A 23,565-nucleotide genomic window follows, 5' to 3' on the forward strand; every position below is an offset into this window, starting at 1 on the left:
AATCACGATTAGAGGCATATTTACGGAGATAAATCGATTTAAAGGTTTGTGAAATCCACCAGCCGACAAGTCAAGAATTTTGAAATATTTTATACTGAGAAATCCGGGTATAAAAATTTCGACCATCTGAACACCCCCCAAATCGCGATTAGAGGCATATTTACGGAGATAAATCGATTTAAAGGTTTGGGAAATCCACCAGCCGACAAGTAAAGAATTTTGAAATATTTTATATTAGGAAATCTGGGTATAAGATTTTTGACCATCTGAACACCCCCCAAATCGCGATTAGAGGCATATTTACGGAGATAAATCGATTTAAAGTTTTGGAAAAATCCACCAGCCAACAAGTAAAGAATTTTGAAATATTTTATGCTAGGAAATCTGGGTATAAAAATTTTGACCATCTGAACACCCCCCAAATCGCGATTTGAGGCATATTTACGGAGATAAATCGATTTAAAGGTTTGGGAAATCCACCAGCCGACAAGTAAAGAATTTTGAAATATTTTATATTAGGAAATCTGGGTATAAGAATTTTGACCATCTGAACACCCCCCAATTCACGATTAGAGGCATATTTACGGAGATAAATCGATTTAAAGGTTTGGGAAATCCACCAGCCGACAAGTAAAGAATTTTGAAATATTTTATACTTGGAAATCCGGGTATAAAAATTTCGACCATCTGAACACCCCCCAAATCGCGATTTGAGGCATATTTACGGAGATAAATCGATTTAAAGGTTTGGGAAATCCACCAGCCGACAAGTCAAGAACTTTGAAATATTTTATACTGAGAAATCCGGGTATAAAAATTTCAACCATCTGAACACCCCCCAAATCGCGATTAGAGGCATATTTACGGAGATAAATCGATTTAAAGGTTTGGGAAGTCCACCAGCCAACAAGTCAAGAATATTGAAATATTTTATACTGAGAAATCCGGGTATAAAAATTTCGACCATCTGAACACCCCCCAAATCGCGATTAGAGGCATATTTACGGAGATAAATCGATTTAAAGGTTTGGGAAATCCACCAGCCGACAAGTAAAGAATTTTGAAATATTTTATATTAGGAAATCTGGGTATAAGATTTTTGACCATCTGAACACCCCCCAAATCGCGATTAGAGGCATATTTACGGAGATAAATCGATTTAAAGTTTTGGAAAAATCCACCAGCCAACAAGTAAAGAATTTTGAAATATTTTATGCTAGGAAATCTGGGTATAAAAATTTTGACCATCTGAACACCCCCCAAATCGCGATTTGAGGCATATTTACGGAGATAAATCGATTTAAAGGTTTGGGAAATCCACCAGCCGACAAGTAAAGAATTTTGAAATATTTTATATTAGGAAATCTGGGTATAAGAATTTTGACCATCTGAACACCCCCCAAATCACGATTAGAGGCATATTTACGGAGATAAATCGATTTAAAGGTTTGGGAAATCCACCAGCCGACAAGTAAAGAATTTTGAAATATTTATATTAGGAAATCTGGGTATAAGATTTTTGACCATCTGAACACCCCCCAAATCGCGATTAGAGGCATATTTACGGAGATAAATCGATTTAAAGTTTTGGAAAAATCCACCAGCCAACAAGTAAAGAATTTTGAAATATTTTATGCTAGGAAATCTGGGTATAAAAATTTTGACCATCTGAACACCCCCCAAATCGCGATTTGAGGCATATTTACGGAGATAAATCGATTTAAAGGTATGGGAAATCCACCAGCCGACAAGTAAAGAATTTTGAAATATTTTATACTTGGAAATCCGGGTATAAAAATTTCGACCATCTGAACACCCCCCAAATCGCGATTAGAGGCATATTTACGGAGATAAATCGATTTAAAGGTTTGGGAAATCCACCAGCCGACAAGTAAAGAATTTTGAATTATTTTATACTGAGAAATCCGGGTATAAAAATTTCGACCATCTTAACACCCCCCAAATCGCGATTAGAGGCATATTTACGGAGATAAATCGATTTAAAGGTTTGGGAAATCCACCAGCCGACAAGAAAAGAATTTTGAAATATTTTATGCTGGAAAATCCGGGTATAAAAAATTTCGACCATCTGAACACCCCCCAAATCGCGATTTGAGGCATATTTACGGAGATAAATCGATTTAAAGGTTTGGAAAATCCACCAGCAGACAAATGAATAATTTTTGAAATATTTTATACTGAGAAATCCGGGTATAAAAATTTCGACCATCTGAACACCCCCCAAATCGCGATTAGAGGCATATTTACGGAGATAAATCGATTTAAAGGTTTGGGAAATCCACCAGCCGACAAGTAAAGAATTTTGAAATATTTTATACTGAGAAATCCGGGTATAAAAATTTCGACCATCTGAACACCCTCCAAATCACGATTAGAGGCATATTTACGGAGATAAATCGATTTAAAGGTTTGTGAAATCCACCAGCCGACAAGTCAAGAATTTTGAAATATTTTATACTGAGAAATCCGGGTATAAAAATTTCGACCATCTGAACACCCCCCAAATCGCGATTAGAGGCATATTTACGGAGATAAATCGATTCAAAGGTTTGGGAAATCCACCAGCCGACAAGTAAAGAATTTTGAAATATTTTATACTGAGAAATCCGGGTATAAAAAATTTCGACCATCTGAACACCCCCCAAATCGCGATTAGAGGCATATTTACGGAGATAAATCGATTTAAAGGTTTGGGAAATCCACCAGCCGACAAGTAAAGAATTTTGAAATATTTTATATTAGGAAATCTGGGTATAAGATTTTTGACCATCTGAACACCCCCCAAATCGCGATTAGAGGCATATTTACGGAGATAAATCGATTTAAAGTTTTGGAAAAATCCACCAGCCAACAAGTAAAGAATTTTGAAATATTTTATGCTAGGAAATCTGGGTATAAAAATTTTGACCATCTGAACACCCCCCAAATCGCGATTTGAGGCATATTTACGGAGATAAATCGATTTAAAGGTTTGGGAAATCCACCAGCCGACAAGTAAAGAATTTTGAAATATTTTATATTAGGAAATCTGGGTATAAGAATTTTGACCATCTGAACACCCCCCAAATCACGATTAGAGGCATATTTACGGAGATAAATCGATTTAAAGGTTTGGGAAATCCACCAGCCGACAAGTGAAGAATTTTGAAATATTTTATACTTGGAAATCCGGGTATAAAAATTTCGACCATCTGAACACCCCCCAAATCGCGATTAGAGGCATATTTACGGAGATAAATCGATTTAAAGGTTTGGGAAGTCCACCAGCCGACAAGTCAAGAATTTTGAAATATTTTATACTGAGAAATCCGGGTATAAAAATTTCGACCATCTGAACACCCCCCAAATCGCAATTAGAGGCATATTTACGGAGATAAATCGATTTAAAGGTTTGGGAAATCCACCAGCCGACAAGTAAAGAATTTTGAAATATTTTATATTAGGAAATCTGGGTATAAGATTTTTGACCATCTGAACACCCCCCAAATCGCGATTAGAGGCATATTTACGGAGATAAATCGATTTAAAGTTTTGGAAAAATCCACCAGCCAACAAGTAAAGAATTTTGAAATATTTTATGCTAGGAAATCTGGGTATAAAATTTTGACCATCTGAACACCCCCCAAATCGCGATTTGAGGCATATTTACGGAGATAAATCGATTTAAAGGTTTGGGAAATCCACCAGCCGACAAGTAAAGAATTTTGAAATATTTTATATTAGGAAATCTGGGTATAAGAATTTTGACCATCTGAACACCCCCCAAATCACGATTAGAGGCATATTTACGGAGATAGATCGATTTAAAGGTTTGGGAAATCCACCAGCCGACAAGTAAAGAATTTTGAAATATTTTATATTAGGAAATCTGGGTATAAGATTTTTGACCATCTGAACACCCCCCAAATCGCGATTAGAGGCATATTTACGGAGATAAATCGATTTAAAGTTTTGGAAAAATCCACCAGCCAACAAGTAAAGAATTTTGAAATATTTTATGCTAGGAAATCTGGGTATAAAAATTTTGACCATCTGAACACCCCCCAAATCGCGATTTGAGGCATATTTACGGAGATAAATCGATTTAAAGGTTTGGGAAATCCACCAGCCGACAAGTAAAGAATTTTGAAATATTTTATATTAGGAAATCTGGGTATAAGAATTTTGACCATCTGAACACCCCCCAAATCACGATTAGAGGCATATTTACGGAGATAGATCGATTTAAAGGTTTGGGAAATCCACCAGCCGACAAGTAAAGAATTTTGAAATATTTTATATTAGAAAATCTGGGTATAAGATTTTTGACCATCTGAACACCCCCCAAATCGCGATTAGAGGCATATTTACGGAGATAAATCGATTTAAAGTTTTGGAAAAATCCACCAGCCAACAAGTAAAGAATTTTGAAATATTTTATGCTAGGAAATCTGGGTATAAAAATTTTGACCATCTGAACACCCCCCAAATCGCGATTTGAGGCATATTTACGGAGATAAATCGATTTAAAGGTTTGGGAAATCCACCAGCCGACAAGTAAAGAATTTTGAAATATTTTATATTAGGAAATCTGGGTATAAGAATTTTGACCATCTGAACACCCCCCAAATCACGATTAGAGGCATATTTACGGAGATAAATCGATTTAAAGGTTTGGGAAATCCACCAGCCGACAAGTAAAGAATTTTGAAATATTTTATACTGAGAAATCCGGGTATAAAAATTTCGACCATCTTAACACCCCGCAAATCGCGATTAGAGGCATATTTACGGAGATAAATCGATTTAAAGGTTTGGAAAATCCACCAGCCGACAAGTAAAGAATTTTGAATTATTTTATACTGAGAAATCCGGGTATAAAAATTTCGACCATCTTAACACCCCGCAAATCGCGATTAGAGGCATATTTACGGAGATAAATCGATTTAAAGGTTTGGAAAATCCACCAGCCGACAAGTAAAGAATTTTGAAATATTTTATACTGAGAAATCCGGGTATAAAAATTTCGACCATCTTAACACCCCGCAAATCGCGATTAGAGGCATATTTACGGAGATAAATCGATTCAAAGGTTTGGGAAATCCACCAGCCGACAAGTCAAGAATTTTGAAATATTTTATGCCAGGAAATCTGGGTATAAAAATTTTGACCATCTGAACACCCCCCAAATCACGATTAGAGGCATATTTACGGAGATAAATCGATTTAAAGGTTTGGGAAATCCACCAGCCGACAAGTGAAGAATTTTGAAATATTTTATACTTGGAAATCCGGGTATAAAAATTTCGACCATCTGAACACCCCCCAAATCGCGATTAGAGGCATATTTACGGAGATAAATCGATTTAAAGGTTTGGGAAGTCCACCAGCCGACAAGTCAAGAATTTTGAAATATTTTATACTGAGAAATCCGGGTATAAAAATTTCGACCATCTGAACACCCCCCAAATCGCAATTAGAGGCATATTTACGGAGATAAATCGATTTAAAGGTTTGGGAAATCCACCAGCCGACAAGTAAAGAATTTTGAAATATTTTATATTAGGAAATCTGGGTATAAGATTTTTGACCATCTGAACACCCCCCAAATCGCGATTAGAGGCATATTTACGGAGATAAATCGATTTAAAGTTTTGGAAAAATCCACCAGCCAACAAGTAAAGAATTTTGAAATATTTTATGCTAGGAAATCTGGGTATAAAAATTTTGACCATCTGAACACCCCCCAAATCGCGATTTGAGGCATATTTACGGAGATAAATCGATTTAAAGGTTTGGGAAATCCACCAGCCGACAAGTAAAGAATTTTGAAATATTTTATATTAGGAAATCTGGGTATAAGAATTTTGACCATCTGAACACCCCCCAAATCACGATTAGAGGCATATTTACGGAGATAGATCGATTTAAAGGTTTGGGAAATCCACCAGCCGACAAGTAAAGAATTTTGAAATATTTTATATTAGGAAATCTGGGTATAAGATTTTTGACCATCTGAACACCCCCCAAATCGCGATTAGAGGCATATTTACGGAGATAAATCGATTTAAAGTTTTGGAAAAATCCACCAGCCAACAAGTAAAGAATTTTGAAATATTTTATGCTAGGAAATCTGGGTATAAAAATTTTGACCATCTGAACACCCCCCAAATCGCGATTTGAGGCATATTTACGGAGATAAATCGATTTAAAGGTTTGGGAAATCCACCAGCCGACAAGTAAAGAATTTTGAAATATTTTATATTAGGAAATCTGGGTATAAGAATTTTGACCATCTGAACACCCCCCAAATCACGATTAGAGGCATATTTACGGAGATAAATCGATTTAAAGGTTTGGGAAATCCACCAGCCGACAAGTAAAGAATTTTGAAATATTTTATACTGAGAAATCCGGGTATAAAAATTTCGACCATCTTAACACCCCGCAAATCGCGATTAGAGGCATATTTACGGAGATAAATCGATTTAAAGGTTTGGAAAATCCACCAGCCGACAAGTAAAGAATTTTGAATTATTTTATACTGAGAAATCCGGGTATAAAAATTTCGACCATCTTAACACCCCGCAAATCGCGATTAGAGGCATATTTACGGAGATAAATCGATTTAAAGGTTTGGAAAATCCACCAGCCGACAAGTAAAGAATTTTGAATTATTTTATACTGAGAAATCCGGGTATAAAAATTTCGACCATCTTAACACCCCGCAAATCGCGATTAGAGGCATATTTACGGAGATAAATCGATTTAAAGGTTTGGAAAATCCATCAGCCGACAAGTAAAGAATTTTGAAATATTTTATACTGAGAAATCCGGGTATAAAAATTTCGACCATCTTAACACCCCGCAAATCGCGATTAGAGGCATATTTACGGAGATAAATCGATTCAAAGGTTTGGGAAATCCACCAGCCGACAAGTCAAGAATTTTGAAATATTTTATGCCAGGAAATCTGGGTATAAAAATTTTGACCATCTGAACACCCCCCAAATCACGATTAGAGGCATATTTACGGAGATAAATCGATTTAAAGGTTTGGGAAATCCACCAGCCGACAAGTGAAGAATTTTGAAATATTTTATACTTGGAAATCCGGGTATAAAAATTTCGACCATCTGAACACCCCCCAAATCGCGATTAGAGGCATATTTACGGAGATAAATCGATTTAAAGGTTTGGGAAGTCCACCAGCCGACAAGTCAAGAATTTTGAAATATTTTATACTGAGAAATCCGGGTATAAAAATTTCGACCATCTGAACACCCCCCAAATCGCAATTAGAGGCATATTTACGGAGATAAATCGATTTAAAGGTTTGGGAAATCCACCAGCCGACAAGTAAAGAATTTTGAAATATTTTATATTAGGAAATCTGGGTATAAGATTTTTGACCATCTGAACACCCCCCAAATCGCGATTAGAGGCATATTTACGGAGATAAATCGATTTAAAGTTTTGGAAAAATCCACCAGCCAACAAGTAAAGAATTTTGAAATATTTTATGCTAGGAAATCTGGGTATAAAAATTTTGACCATCTGAACACCCCCCAAATCGCGATTTGAGGCATATTTACGGAGATAAATCGATTTAAAGGTTTGGGAAATCCACCAGCCGACAAGTAAAGAATTTTGAAATATTTTATATTAGGAAATCTGGGTATAAGAATTTTGACCATCTGAACACCCCCCAAATCACGATTAGAGGCATATTTACGGAGATAGATCGATTTAAAGGTTTGGGAAATCCACCAGCCGACAAGTAAAGAATTTTGAAATATTTTATATTAGGAAATCTGGGTATAAGATTTTTGACCATCTGAACACCCCCCAAATCGCGATTAGAGGCATATTTACGGAGATAAATCGATTTAAAGTTTTGGAAAAATCCACCAGCCAACAAGTAAAGAATTTTGAAATATTTTATGCTAGGAAATCTGGGTATAAAAATTTTGACCATCTGAACACCCCCCAAATCGCGATTTGAGGCATATTTACGGAGATAAATCGATTTAAAGGTTTGGGAAATCCACCAGCCGACAAGTAAAGAATTTTGAAATATTTTATATTAGGAAATCTGGGTATAAGAATTTTGACCATCTGAACACCCCCCAAATCACGATTAGAGGCATATTTACGGAGATAAATCGATTTAAAGGTTTGGGAAATCCACCAGCCGACAAGTAAAGAATTTTGAAATATTTTATACTGAGAAATCCGGGTATAAAAATTTCGACCATCTTAACACCCCGCAAATCGCGATTAGAGGCATATTTACGGAGATAAATCGATTTAAAGGTTTGGAAAATCCACCAGCCGACAAGTAAAGAATTTTGAATTATTTTATACTGAGAAATCCGGGTATAAAAATTTCGACCATCTTAACACCCCGCAAATCGCGATTAGAGGCATATTTACGGAGATAAATCGATTTAAAGGTTTGGAAAATCCACCAGCCGACAAGTAAAGAATTTTGAAATATTTTATACTGAGAAATCCGGGTATAAAAATTTCGACCATCTTAACACCCCGCAAATCGCGATTAGAGGCATATTTACGGAGATAAATCGATTCAAAGGTTTGGGAAATCCACCAGCCGACAAGTCAAGAATTTTGAAATATTTTATGCCAGGAAATCTGGGTATAAAAATTTTGACCATCTGAACACCCCCCAAATCACGATTAGAGGCATATTTACGGAGATAAATCGATTTAAAGGTTTGGGAAATCCACCAGCCGACAAGTAGAACCATAGAGGTAACTCTAAGACCAGCAGGTCCCGAAGAAACGTGCTCAACTTTTTGGCTCACCTCTACTATCTTCAGTCCCAAGCTAATCGATGCACCCCTCGAAACAGGAAAATCCACGAACCCCTCATTTTATCTGTCAAACTTTCATAGCGAATCAAAACAAACATTATGTAGTACTAGAATTTCGACTAGAATGGGGTAAGTTAATCGTTTGCTTGGGACCAATAGGCTAGTCAAGTAGTGAGCCAATTTAAAATCGTTAGTTTCGTATTGATTGTTGTTCTACTGTGAATCGTCGACATCAAGACCCGTGAAACGGTGATCAAAAGAAAACTGTCTGCATATTTAGCACAGTGCAGTTATTTTATATCCTCACTCACTGGTTCATTTCAACTCACGGATAATCGAACTGATGAGCGAGAGAGCGGACGAGCGAAAATGAACTCCTTTTGTTTTCATCCACCGTTTCTTCTTGACATCAGTGAGCTTGATTCTCTTGACATCAGTTGCAGCATAAAATGTCATTCAAGAACATACACGACTCGAAAGTGGCGGTAGTAATCTGGTTGAAAATAAGCATTAAAGTGTAATGAATTGTAATTTTGTCTGAGGGAATGTAATAAGTGTGGTTAGTGTATTTCTTGTTGAGTGTGATCGCAGTCGGCCGGCTACAACGATGGGAGTAACCGGCTTGTGGAAACTGGTGGAACAATCGGGAAAACCGGTTCCATTGGAGACGCTGGAAAACAAGGTGCTTGCAGTCGGTGAGTTTCTTTTTTTGCTGATGGTTTTAGCGGGTACGAACTGAATTTGATTTTTGCCTTTTAGATATATCAATCTGGCTTCATCAGGTGACTAAGGGATTTCAGGATTCCAAGGGAAGTTCCCTCCCGAATGCACACATTCTGGGCCTATTCCATCGGCTTTGCAAGCTGATGTACTATCGCATTAAGCCAGTGTTTGTTTTCGACGGTGGAGTTCCAGCCTTGAAAAGACAAACTATTGTAATTAATAGATTGTAGCTTTGAAGTAAGGGGTACGTTATTTTATGAAATCTCATTTCAGGCAAAGCGCAACCAGAGCAAAAGCAAGTACCACAATGAAGCTGATCGATTGCAGCAACTGTTACTGGAAACACTGGCAAAGGAAAAGGTCGTCCAACAAGCCCTGGGATCAGCAACGAATCTGCTGGTTTCACCTTCGAAAAAACCCGGTAACAACAGCAAAACCGAAGGCGAACCGGACGAAATGTTCAAACTGCCTCCGTTGAAGGAAGACTCGCCATTCAAGAATGCTGACAGTAGCCAAACGGATCTGGATGACAGTTGCAGCTCTTGGGATGAGAAGAGTTCAAAGACGTACTACCATCTGAACTTGAATGCGATCGACGTAACGAGTGTTCATTTCAAAAACTTACCGGCCGATGTGAGACATGACATTTTGAGTGATATCAAGGAGACGAGGAAACAGAATTCCTGGGGACGGTTGCACGAACTACCAGTAGAAAGTAATAATTTTTCATCGTTTCAAATGAAGCGGCTTCTAAAGCGTCGTACCGTTCAGGTGGAGCTAGAGGAAGCCGAAAAGGAGATGGGTGGGAAATGTCTTTCGTTGGCAGAGCTAGAAGCACTGCTGTCCGAGGAGGGAGTGGACACTTCCTCCAGTCAAGCGGCACAGAAGATTGCTTCGGATGAAAATACACGATTTTTGCTGGTCAGAGACGTGCAGAAAGCAATTGAGAAGGCAAAAATCAAGGAAGAAGAGGAGAAAAATGCTCCGAAGCCGCCAAAATTCGCCAAAAAGAATGCTTCGAAGTCGGAACCGGTGGAGGTGTTGGATGATAAGGAAATGGATGAGGAGTTGCAGTTGGCCATCCAGATGTCGCTGATGCAGGATGAAGATCCCAATGTGTTGATCAATCTGGAACAGGATGAGGTGCAGATGTCAAAGAAGCAGAAGGAAGCTTTAGGGAGTGCTGCCTTGGGTTTGGCTCGAGGGTATATGATGGAGTACGGTGGCATGTCCAACGATGATTTTCGAGAATTGATGCATCAAACACAGGATGTGGATCCGGGTGAGGCGGAGCAATCATTCACGCAGATGTTTAACCACAATAGTGTGTCTGTGTTGAAAGGAACAGATGATCCAGAGGATAAGGAAGAAGCGGAACAGACAGCTGAAGTTTTGGCATCATCAGATACAGACACGGACTCGGATTTCATCGATGTTCCAACGGACGATTTGGATGATTCGGCTCCCGGAGTATTGCTACCGTTGAACCCTAGCAACCACCTGAAGCCGCTCTATAGTACCGTAGTGGACTTTAGGTTGGAGGATTTGAAGCTGAACAAAGATGGAAAGAAGGTGGTGGAAGTGATTATCGATGAGAGGAAGATTGGTGCGAAGGAGGAAGATGATATTTTTGCTGACATATTTGAACCGAAAATGGTGGATGAATTAGACCAATTGAAACCGATTATGGAGAAGGCATTAATTTCTAAAATTCATCAGGATGTTCCGGAAATAACAAATCTAGTTCCAAGTGGTTCAAAAGTTTGTAGCAGTGAATTTTGTGGCATTTCTGTTACTTAATTGCATCGTTTTTAATTTCAGGAGCAAATAAAGCCACTAGTGACGCCAAAGTTTGCTGGACTCAAAGTCAAAAAGGTGGACGATATCAACGCACGGCTACAAGAGGAACTTGAACGGTTGAAAACGGCACCGGTGATCAACCTGGACGATATATCAGTCAATCTTGATGAAGACCATCCACTTGTCGAGACAATACCGACCAAGAAAAGCGTAGAAAACAGCAAACCAGAGGCCGTACATGACAGCATCAAAAAGCAACCAGAAATGCTCAAATCCCAGGCCCCGGTGATCGATTTGGACGAAATCAAACTGGATGATGCTTTGGTGAAGGAAGCTGAACCGAACAAAGCAATCTCAGATGCCGAAGACAGCGATGCAACCGTGGGCTATTCACCAATGAAGGAAGTTCGAAAAATGCTGGAAACTTCAGAAAAATCTCGCATGACCACAATCCAATCCAACGAAACTGAACCTGAAGCTCAGCAAGTAACGAACCACATTTATGATACTCCTAAAAAGGGAACACTTGAGCATTTGGTTTTATCACGCACGCCCGGTAGCGACTCGAAGCAGTCCGAACCGGAAGAAGACATACCGAATGTACCGAAACCTTTCTTCGTTAACAAAACACCAACGTCGTCTTCGAAGAAGCAACATCTCCAATCCCCGAATTCGACCCCATCAAAGGCAACCAAAGTCTCGAAGGAACTGTTTCCCCCATCGGAGGAACCGATGCCCTCAACCAGCAAAGCTCCGTTGCCAACAGCCGAGAATATGATTGCCGATATGGCAGACACCTTGAAGGACAACAAAACACCTTTGGAGCTGAAAAAGATGGCTTTGAATCTTGCCCAAACAGAAAGGGAACTGGAGAAGGAAAAGAACCGTCAAGCTCGGTTGGGAACGTCCATAACGGAGCAGATGCAAGACGATTGCATGCAGCTCCTGAGATTGTTCGGGGTTCCGTACATCGTGGCACCGATGGAGGCGGAAGCGCAGTGTGCTTTTCTGAATCAGATCCAGATTACTGACGGGACGATTACGGATGACAGTGATATTTGGCTGTTCGGTGGGCAGACGGTGTATAAGAATTTCTTCAATCAGCAAAAGTTGGTGCTGGAGTATTCGGCGGATGGCATCGAGCGGTTGTTTCAGATGGACCGGAAGAAGCTGATACAGCTGGCTCTGTTGGTGGGAAGCGATTATACAACGGGTAATGATTATTTAGTTCTGAATTCTGAGCTAATTTGGGAATTTTAATTAGATAAACCAAATAAGACCCTGATGTTAACTAATGCGTTTTTTTCTTAAATGTCGATAGGTATCAACGGCATCGGTGCTGTCACGGCACTGGAGATACTCGCATCGTTTCCAACCACGCCGGAAAAGGACGGTGAAACTTCGGAAATGATGTCCCTTCTCTCGGGACTGCGCAAATTTCGCGACTGGTGGAACCACGGCCGAAACAGTTCCGTAGGTACCCGCATAACCCTCAAATCCAAGCTGAAAAACATTGAATTTACCGAAGGATTTCCCAGTTCCGGAGTGGTAGAAGCATATCTGTTCCCCACGGTAGACAGCAACAAGGAACCCTTCACATGGGGCTACCCGGACGTGGAAAGTTTACGGGACTTTACGAAGCAAAAATTCGGCTGGCCTCAGTCCAAATTCAATGACGTCATAATGCCGGTGATTAAACGATTGGATGAACGGAAATCGCAAGCTTCGATTAAGAACTACTTTAAAGTTCAAAGCGCTGTCGCCAACAATCAGCTGAAGGTCAGCAAGCGCGTTCAGCAAGCCGTTGATGTCATGGCAGGAAAAGTTACGGAAGAACCGGTCAAGAGTCCAAAGAAAAAGGTCACACGCAAGCGCAAACCAAAAGCAGGTGAACCAACTGATGCTGCTGCAACTCAATCAACATCTTCCGAAATTATCAGCTTGACACAAGACAGCGATGATGACTTTGCTGAGCCGAAGAAAACTAGAGGAAGAAAGCCTGCAGCAAGCAAGGCCAAGAAAGCAATACCAAAATCTGCCAAGCAGACAATCACGGGTCAAACCGAAAACTCCGAAACCGACAAACCATCCACCTCCTTGGTGAACATCGGCAGTTTAATCTCCAAGATAAACGATCAATCGGCGGACAAGCTGGGAGAAGATGCTGCTGTCGGCAGAAAGAAACCTGTCAAGAACAAGATACCGGATTTCAATCCCCCTATTCCGCAGCGCTTGAAGGACGAAGAGGATGTGGTCAACCGGAAGCAACGAGCAATTGAAGTATTCAAAAAGTCACAAGCCGAATCGAAAGGCCCAAAAACACGCAAATAAGTCGCCTGCCCAAGGCAGGTTCAATGTGTCTAATTTAATTGTTATTGATGAATAAAATACGCTCGCAGCGTGTCTCAGAAAAAAAAATCTTTATCGTCAGTATTAATTTATCCTCACAATGATAGATGACTTCCCTCGGCACGAGTGGTTTCAATTCCCTAATCGCACCGCGGCTTGCCGTATTGAAATAAGCTAATTGTTTACATCCTCCCGGGAATTTTACCAAACACGGTTGGTTGCGTCACGATATAATTATGTTCGTCTTCATCAATCCAAGAGACCTCCAGCAATTCATTGGCAAACCTGGCTTGGCTGGCAGTTCCATATAGGTATAGGCATCTATCGAGTGAGGACGTTCAGTTTAGATTAGATAGCTGATTGGAATAAATGATGATCGCTGATGGAGCGTCGTTCATTTCGCTATTCTGCTGGATTAGTTAGTGGGATTAAGGGATGTGGATAATTTTGCGCAATCTAAAATTCAAATCTGGACTTCAGATGCTAATTTCTGAAGCGTGTGTACAATACTGCTGCAGCAGCTTGGAGGTAGATTTTACCTCCGTTGGAAAGTGTAAGATGGTTTCAAAATTGTTTTTTCAACAATGGTATATCGTACATTTCCTTTTCTTATATACCTACCTATTAAAAATTGACTGCTAAACTGGCAAATTAGCCTTTTAGTACATCCTATCTAGATTGATTTAAACTTCGGAAATGAGAACTTTGTCCCTTGTGTTCGTAAACGTCAAAAAGCAACAATCTACCATGCGCTTCCATCGACCATCAGCATTGATGACCGTACACTTAGGCTCTGCATCATTCGGTGGATTATTTTAACTATTGGTTAAAATTTGACAGATGGAAAGTTATCCATTAACCCTGCTATGCGAGCATGGTTATTTCTGACAGATAAGAAGTTAAATTTTGACAATCTTAGGCTCTGAACCATTTGGAGGATTATTTTAACTTTTGGTTAAAATTTGACAGATGGAAAGTTATCGATTAACCCTGCTATCCGAGCGTGGTTACTTCTGACAGACAAGAAGTTAAATTTTGACAACTGTGGCTGAGTTCTTCTCGAAAACCGGTCGATCGACAGCACAGGGATTTTCGAACATAGAAAATAACTTTCGAAGTGTCACTTTTAACCACGAGTTAAATTTAACTCGGCAAATGGTTCACAGCCTTAGATAAGTTCTTCTCCGGTCGATCGACAGGGATTTTCGAACCTAGAAAATAACTTTCGAAAATTCACTTTAAACCACGAGTTAAATTTAACTCGGCAAATGGTTCACAGCGTTGTTCCATTTGGTGAATTTTCACTTAAATTTGACAGATGAAAATTTTTCAAATAAATCTGCTATTCCAGCAGACTTATCTCTGACAGATAAGGAATCAATTTTGACAGAAACCTTTTTGAAAATCGGCCGATCAACAGCAGAGAGATTTTCGAAAATCTTAATTAATATCCTAAATGTTAAATTTAAGCATTTCCGCACCGCAGAGCTACAGTCTGTGTTTTCACTGAAGGTGCACTTTAGAGCACTCTCAAGTGCACCTTCAGTGAAAACACAGAGTGTAGCTCTGCGGTGCAGACAATTCCATTCCATTTTCTGATGGGTTAACTGAAAATGCAATTGGATTTAACGTAACTATTTAAATTTAAAATCCATCCCTGTCTCTCTGGAAGGATTCGATCGTGATATCCAACCAGCACACTTTTCAATGTACAGAGAGCTACCGTGGTTTGCAGATGGGGGCTGGTATTCCTTTTTCCCGATTCCTAGATGCCTGATCTTTGGAAGTAAGAATACTGACTGCAAATGGTATCTTCATTACCAAAAACTGGACTCCTTCCATTTATTAGCAAAAACCAAACTCCATCCGCAAACAACGCCCAACAAACAATTCAGAGTTACAAATAAGCATATATAATGAATAAATGCTGTATTACAGTGTACAATGCTGAATAAAACGGGTTGTCGAATTATGTGCTGAAAAAAGCTCATTGAGATCGATAGATGCACCTTTATTCCTGGTAGTGGGTATATGAGATAATAGTAGTGATTTGAGTGACTAAAATAACGAAAATAGTGACTTTTAAACAATAAAGAATTGACCAATAATGATATTTTTTGATCGGAAAGATATGGTTCCAATCTTCCCTTGATTCCGATTACCACTTAGAGAATTTTATAAACTCACAAACCCATCATACACTGATAGGCAAAATAAAGTGCCCACCCCATCATTTTTGAAATTTCTCTCATTTATTTGGTTCAAATTCAAATAAACACACCGTAGTCTGTTTCGATGTCTTACCTTTATTATTCTTTTAAAGTTACACCTATGGAATACTGAAAATATAAAGTTTTACTTGAAGTAAAAGAAAATCAATTTGGATTGAAAAAGAAAACAGTGACAAAAAAAAGTGCCCACTTCAAAAATCGGTATGTTTTCGATAAGTTTCCATCGGAAAACCCCTCGATTGTTTTTGTTTTGAAAGTTTGACATGTATTGAAGCAAACGGGTGGAACTGGTGCATTTGTACACGTGATCGCATTTGAATCAGTTGAAAAAAATGGAGGACGTAGTGATTTCGAAAGCAATTCCCGTGTGTATCCGAAAATTGGTTGTTCGTGATGTGCAAAACGGTGAATCGCACCGGTCTGTCGCTAGGAAGTACAATATCAGCAAAACAGCGGTCGGGAAAATTCTGCAGAAAATGAAATCGTTCGGATCAGTGGTGGATCGCCCTGGCAGAGGCAGGATGCGCAAAACGGATGCGAGAACGGACACCAAGATCATGCGTGAAGTGAAGAAGAACCCGAAGGTAACTGTCCGCGAGATCCAGGAGGCTCTTCAGCTAACAGTTTCCAGTCGAACTGTTCGTCGCCGTCTCGTAGCACAGGGGTTGAACAGCAAAGTTGCTCGGAAGCGCCCATTTATCAGCAAGGCAAACAAAGTCAAACGGCTTAAGTTTGCTAAGGAGCATGCTGATAAGCCCCTAGAGTTCTGGAAAACGGTTCTCTGGACGGACGAATCAAAATTCGAACTGTTCAACCGGAAGCGACGGGTTCGTGTGTGGTGTAGATCGGGTGAGGAGCTTCAGGAGCGCCACATACAAGGCACGGTGAAGCATGGAGGAGGAAATGTGATGGTCTGGGGGTGCTTTTCGTGGGGTGGAGTGGGAAGCCTGGTGAAAATCGACGGGATAATGACGGCAGATTCCTACATCGACATCCTGCGGGAAAATCTGGAAGTTTCGCTGATCCAGACGGGCCTTGAGGAGAAATTCGTATTCCAGCAGGACAACGATCCGAAGCATACTGCCAAGAAGACTAAGTCTTTCTTCCGGTCATGTCGAATTAAACCACTGGAATGGCCTCCACAAAGCCCGGACCTCAACCCCATCGAGAATTTGTGGGCGATTCTCGATGCCAGGGTTGACAAAACTGGTGTTACCAATAAAAATAACTATTTTGAAGCCCTGGAGCGCGCCTGGGAAGAACTAGATCCACAGCACCTGAAGAATCTAGTGGAGAGCATGCCGAAGCGCCTGCAGCTGGTCCTGAAGGCCAAAGGAGGACACATTAACTATTAGGCTGGTATTCTTTTACTTTATTTTATGTTTTCTGGAGTTAAAATGCAGTGGGCACTTTTTTTTGTCACTGTTCTTTTTTACACCCATTTTGATTTTTTTTTCTTCGAGTCAGTCTCTTCTTTTTATCTGGTATTCTATAAGTGAAACTTAAAAAGAATATAAAGAATAAGATATAAAAAATACTACAGTGTATTTACTTTAATTTGAACCAAATAAATGAGAGAAATTCAAAAAATGATGGGGTGGGCACTTTATTTTGCCTATCAGTGTACAATGCGTTCATGCTTTTTAAAAATAAAACAAATGGTTTAAGAATCCCATGAATTGAATAAGAAAGAGCATTTTCCGATTCTAACCACCATTTAATTACTCTGCACTCTTTTATCTACCTCAATGATTTAAAAACAAACTATTTACTAAGTTTGTACTGGAGGCATTTTCACAATTTTAGGACCGTCATTTTTAAAGATCTAGGATATAAATGAAGCGATGCGTTTTGCAACGTGAAGAACTGCAGCTTAGAATGAAATGTACATAGATCTAAGTTAGCCATGGCCCAAGAGTGTCCCTCTCCCTTGGTAGTCGCTATAAAGGACTGGTCATCTTTTTACTTTGCTCCATTCCTCCCTAGAGTGGAGTCTTCTGTAACACCTCAAACATAGAAACATTCCCAACTTTTCTAGATCGCAGTTTAAGAAAAACAAAATCAATATTATGGTACAAGTAAAATTTTCCAAAATGAAATGATCACGGACATAAACAAAAATGTGAATGCGTCTAGGACTTTAAATCTCGATCGTGCAACATTAGGGATTTAGGGATACATTTTAGAGCTTTTAGTTTTTTTCTAATACCTGGACCTGGAAATTTGTTGTTCCCGTATTACCGGAATTAATGGGCATAAAAAGGAACTCAAGATTTTGTCACATGATTTTTTCTCGATGTTTGAACAAATACTAATGCTATATAAAGATTATTCAAATTTCTGGCCTTTGAACAAATGTCTAGAGCTTGAAAATTTTCCTAGACCATTATTTGACATCATAGGCTTGGAAAACTTTCAAGATCTCAATGTAAAATAACCGGAATTTTGGGTCAAGAACTTCTGAAGGTGAAAATTTAGTGATTCCGTCAACATCAATTGGACAGTTAAAGCAACCGGTGAACACTCGTGTTTATTTCAGTTACCATGGAGACGTAATTTGTGATTAGCCCCGGTCCCTTTCATATTGTATCATTATTTATGAACGGCCTTATATTTGAAATGACGTTTCACATTCATCTAGTGATGTCCGATTTTCATTCGAATAATCGTTTAATCGATTAACGAACCGAAAAGTAAACTATTTATAATCGGTTAGATCATGCCGATATAAGCATTAACATCTCCACAGGATCATCACCGATCGTTTCAAACATGTGCTGCACTCTCATTCGTGGAAAAATGGCAGCACAGCGAGCAAAAAATAATCGATTAGTTGTTAATCGAGTAATTAAAAAATGGGACATCTCTGATTTTGGTGTGATTGTTTTGGTAAAAATGAGCGCAAAATTTCATCTCTTCCGAGGGGGCTGCAAAACCACAAAATTACCTTGAATACGGGGGGTTCTCATTGGATGAAAGGGACCTTGAAAGAAGACACTAAAATAGAAAGTTTTTCTTTCGACAGTTTCATCTTAGTATTCATCTTTGGTTAAAGTTTCCGTCTGTTCACATATCTTCTTGTCTGACCTTACACGGATTTTTAATTAATCTTTCCAACACAAATTTGCCACCCAAGCAAGCTGTGATTTGATGAGAGTTTTTGAAATTAAATTCTTTTCTCTCAACATTGGTTGTAAAAAAGTGACTTTAGAGACTAAATTTTTAGAGAAAAGCGACTTTTTAGTGACTGACTTGAAAATAGTGACCAAGTCATTAAAAGGTAAAAATCTTTAAACGCTGACTATCTTCCCAGTTCAACGCCAGATGTTTGATCTAATAATAAACTGAATAAGTATAATTTGCGCATACATTGACGCTTTAATTCGACTGTTTAAAATTGATTTAATAACATGCTTTTAGACGTCTTATAAATGTTATCATTTTTTTAATAAAATAACCCAGCATGCGATCGGAAGTGCTGATAGGTGTTTAGTTTCAAGCAAGCTTTTATTGATTATTGAGCTGCAAAAATGACGTATTTTAGGATTGCTCAGATGGCAAGGCAAGCGGCTGGTGATCGGAGGGTACATGTTTCGAATCCCATAATACATTTTCTAATATCTGTGTGGAGCGTGCCTCGTCAGAAAATTGAAAATAATGACTAAAGAAAACAACTGTGTCTCCCGTTCTTATTGTCGGCTTAATTTTTCCGCAGTTTAATAATCGTTTAATAAATGTATAATAGCGTCTAATTAAACGTTGCTTCACATGATAATCCAAGCGCATACACAGCATTAGCATCGCTGTATATGGAAGCAATGATGTCTAATAAACGCTGAATAATCAAAAAAATCATCCAATAAGCTCTGTTACAACTCATGTAATAGTACGTTTAAGGGGAGGTTTACTTGGATTTGGCTGAAAAACAGTTGAACTTTGGAATTTTTTTTCAGGAGAATGAAAAGATATACGAACTTCCGGTTTCGATAATTATATTTGTCCACTATTCCTGAATACTTGGAAATTTTTTGAAGGTAAAAAAACAAAATGGCGGCTCAAAATGGCGGCTCGCGTGGAGGAGTGTCAGTCAGGTTTTGCTGCAGAATTTCGAGTGCACACCCTCTGGTGGTGAACTGAAATGAAATTTTTTTTATTGTGGTTAAAGTTGATAATATTCCCTATGGCTTATACCTAACTAGAACGAAATCCGACAAAAATTGACCAAATTATGGACATTTGAAAATTTAGTGCTTTTTTTACTAACAATTTTTTTTTTTCATTTTAGGTATAAGCCATACAAAAAATAGTATCCTTCAAAGCGCAATTTTCCGATTGTAAATCGGATCATTTGTTCAAACCCTATGCTCTAAGTTGTTATAAAAAATATGGTTTCGAGAAAAACGCGTTTAAAGTTTTTGTTGCGTCCCTCAGCGCGCATGACAAAGGTTCACTCAAAGCGCCATAACTCGCTAAATATGTTTCGGATCGTAAAATCCTTTTGGCCACATATTCTACACACTTGTAGCTTTCATTTTATGCAAAAAAATCATTTTTTTTTTAAAAATCCAAGTAAACCTCCCCTTAAAGGCTTATAACGGTTGTCAAATAATTGCAACACAGAGACCACCATCAAGATAGCGCTATAACATGTTATAACTCTGTAGTCTGAACGTACTATTAGACTACAGAGTTATAACATGTAATAGCGCAATCTTGATGGTGGTTTCTGTGTTGCAATTATTTGACAACCGTTATAACATGTTATAACCACCAGTCTGGACAGCGTTTAAGCGATGACTACAAATCAAGAAGACTGGCAACTCTTCCAAAAATCAGGAGACAGTAACGGCAACGCCTCTTCTGAGCAAAAGTGGAACCACGAGTGCATTTCACGAGTGCATTCACGAGTGCATTCACACACATAGGTAGAAATAATTAGCTGTCAATTATTGGTTTTGTTATGATTATCGTAAAAAGTGAAACGTTTCTTTCTTTGCTTTATGCTGACAACGAATTAAAAATCCAGCTGAAATTGAACGTAAGTAAATTTGATTTTAAAATTAAAACTATGGCAATGATGCCATTCACAATGATGGTGGGGCCTTCCTCGATCATTGATTTGCTATCTCATGATTATCTTCCACTTTTCCTAAGCCCTTTAATGCATTTATGGGCATTCGTCTGGTGCATTAGTAAAATGCATGCTCGTTCTGCATGGCTTTGGCTTGGTGACGCTCGGCAACTTGGCACAGTACTCTCTGACCATTTGAATGTCACTGGCCAATCCGACACTGTTGTTATCATTCCCTGGAAGGGGTTGGTCGATTCCAAGAATTGTTAAAGCATACAGAGGATCACTATCCGGTGGTTTCATGTTCTGACAACATCTAAAATGGAAATATGTACCGTTTGGGATTGTAGTCCTTCAACCTTTCATTTTCATTTTCTACAACATTAGATCCTGTTACGCATTCCGTTGGATCATGATGTAGGTACCCGGTGTTTCTTTTTTTTTTGAATCCATGATATTTCATCAGTTTTCGAATGACGGTAGTTCACTCAACGGTGGTGGAAGCCGCCAATTCCTTATATTTGATTGCTTCCAACAGGCAAAGTAAACAATATTTCGGTACATGGTACACAAGTAAAAGTTACTTTCACTAGGTATCGATCTGAGTTTCAATCCTCTACTTGATCCACTATGACAAGTTTTTCGGTTTGGAGTTGGAAAACCACCGGCTTGCTGTGATTAGGATACAAATTGCCAAGAAATTTTGTAGAGCAAAACAAAAACAACGAGTACCGTGCTATGATTATTCGTTTTGGTGACATTAGGTCACTCACACAGTCATTGTTAATGCGTAGTCTCACTAACACTTGTACTTCAAAGTTCCACCTTTGATTGTCAGAGGCGTTGTTATCAGTGTCGTTTGACATTTGTATGGGAGAAGGGAACAGTTGCCAGTCTTCTTGATTTGTAGTCTTCGGTTTAAGTCAAATAAAAGCTTCTCGACATACCTTATACAACATCAAGTAGTTCAATGTTGTGGTTGAATAAAATATCCAGATTTGTGTGAACAAAGCCTTGAACATACGTGATTGTTAAAAATAGTACAAGTATGATTAAGCATGCAATTGAATAAAATCGTTAAAAAGTCGTTTCTTCCGATAGGTGATAGTTTGTTGGGAATTGTCAGATGCAATCGTTCACAGGTCAGTTTTCAAAGTTTTCCTGTAATTCTCTTTGTATCCCACGTAGAATTCTCTGAATCAGAACTACCTTGGAATTTAACCCAACGACAAACCGACATGACACTTAATTCTGACTTATTAAATCGTAAACGGCTGATTAAATGTGCAGTGATCCGAACTGTCAAATCCATAGGATTTTTTGATCTCGATAAAAATAATTTGTCCAGAATAGATCAGACACGAACCAATTCATAACTTTTGCATGCGGGTTCATGGTTTAGCTAAATATTTCCCGCGAACACGGAGCCAGATGTCAGTAGCGTGCTTTGGTCAGAAATTTTATTGTTTTTGCTATGGTCATTCATGTCGGTTTGTCGGTGCCTTAAGGGGGGAAATACAAGTAACAAGTCAAAAACTCGACGATTTTCGGAATTTTTTTGTGAGCAAATGAAACAACGCAAACGTGTGGGGTTTTTTGCATTGAATTGCTTAAATCTTCCTCTACATTTGAGATTTTTTCATTGGTGTGTGACCTCTGTGGCTTCTTGGGGTCACATCGGAAGGAGGTCGCCTTCGGTGGGGATTGTAATTGGCGGGCGTTCTAGAGACCTGAAAAATTGATAAAACTTACTTTTATCAATTGCACCTTATTCAGAACAAAAAAAAATGATTTAAAAATTTATAAAAAAATATCTGAAAAAAAAAGTTGATTTTTCACTGTTTTTTTTTCACTTTAGGCAGACCTGAAAATTATTTGTTGTTAATTTTTTTTATGATATCAGTTAGAGGTTCAGGTTATAGATAGAGGTATATCAGGTTCAGATAGAGTAAAAATCTATTTCCTTTAAGATGCGCCAGGTTTCAAGTCATTTGGATGAGAACTTTTTGAGTTATCTTTCCCGCCAATTTGGAAAACACCGTTTCGAGAAAAACGCGTTTAAAGTTTTGAGTTGTGTAAAAACATGATTTCTGGAACTTACGGTTAATCGGCGATACCGGGGCCATAGATCACTCCTTCCTTGTGCTGTTAGAATAAAATATAAACAAACGATAAAGAAAAAAATTACTTGTATTTCCCCCCTTAACTACAACAATTACTACTATTATTCCTTAGGAATTCTCCTCAGCATTCCCCAATCAAACTATTAGCCATTAGTCTTAAGTTATCCGTGCTGTTGCACATTGAATCACGCTACTGTTCAAAACAGATGGATTTAAAGTGTTTTGCATTTCAATACGATGTGAATTGCTTGCTCAGAAAGGTAAACATCGAAAACAAGAGTTGTGACTTTATCCTATTAACCAGCCTCATATATGAGAAGAACCCTGGCACAGTGAGATAGAACGAAGACTCCGGCAGTAGCACACCCCAACAGTCCATGATCGAATCCCAAATCAGACCCATTAAAAAGATATGGGAAAGCTCTGGCCTC

At 38.6% G+C, this 23,565-nt stretch overlaps 1 protein-coding gene across 1 annotated transcript; it reads left to right on the forward strand.

The window, feature by feature from the left end:
• Positions 1–9,299: 9,299 nt before the first annotated feature.
• Positions 9,300–13,771, forward strand: mus201 (rad2 superfamily protein mus201). The gene is made up of 5 exons (XM_065222049.1): positions 9,300–9,532; positions 9,597–9,772; positions 9,834–11,321; positions 11,382–12,573; positions 12,682–13,771. The coding sequence occupies exons 1-5, from the start codon at positions 9,445–9,447 to the stop codon at positions 13,689–13,691; spliced, it is 3,954 nt and encodes a 1,317-aa protein (XP_065078121.1). The 5' UTR covers positions 9,300–9,444; the 3' UTR covers positions 13,692–13,771.
• The last annotated feature ends 9,794 nt before the right edge of the window (positions 13,772–23,565 follow it).

Source organism: Ochlerotatus camptorhynchus, unplaced genomic scaffold (assembly GCF_037179485.1).
Source record: "Ochlerotatus camptorhynchus isolate MF236.1 unplaced genomic scaffold, CSIRO-AGI_Acam_v1.1 ptg000014l, whole genome shotgun sequence".
Taxonomy (NCBI): Eukaryota; Metazoa; Arthropoda; class Insecta; order Diptera; family Culicidae; genus Ochlerotatus; species Ochlerotatus camptorhynchus.

Bases quoted from the DNA above. Each gene is read 5' to 3' on its own strand.
- mus201 (XM_065222049.1), top strand. From the start codon at position 9,445: ATGGGAGTAACCGGCTTGTGGAAACTGGTGGAACAATCGGGAAAACCG. The intron at 9,533-9,596 runs GTGAGTTTCTTT...TTTGCCTTTTAG, and splicing joins AAACAAGGTGCTTGCAGTCG to ATATATCAATCTGGCTTCAT. The intron at 9,773-9,833 runs GTAATTAATAGA...ATCTCATTTCAG, and splicing joins CCTTGAAAAGACAAACTATT to GCAAAGCGCAACCAGAGCAA.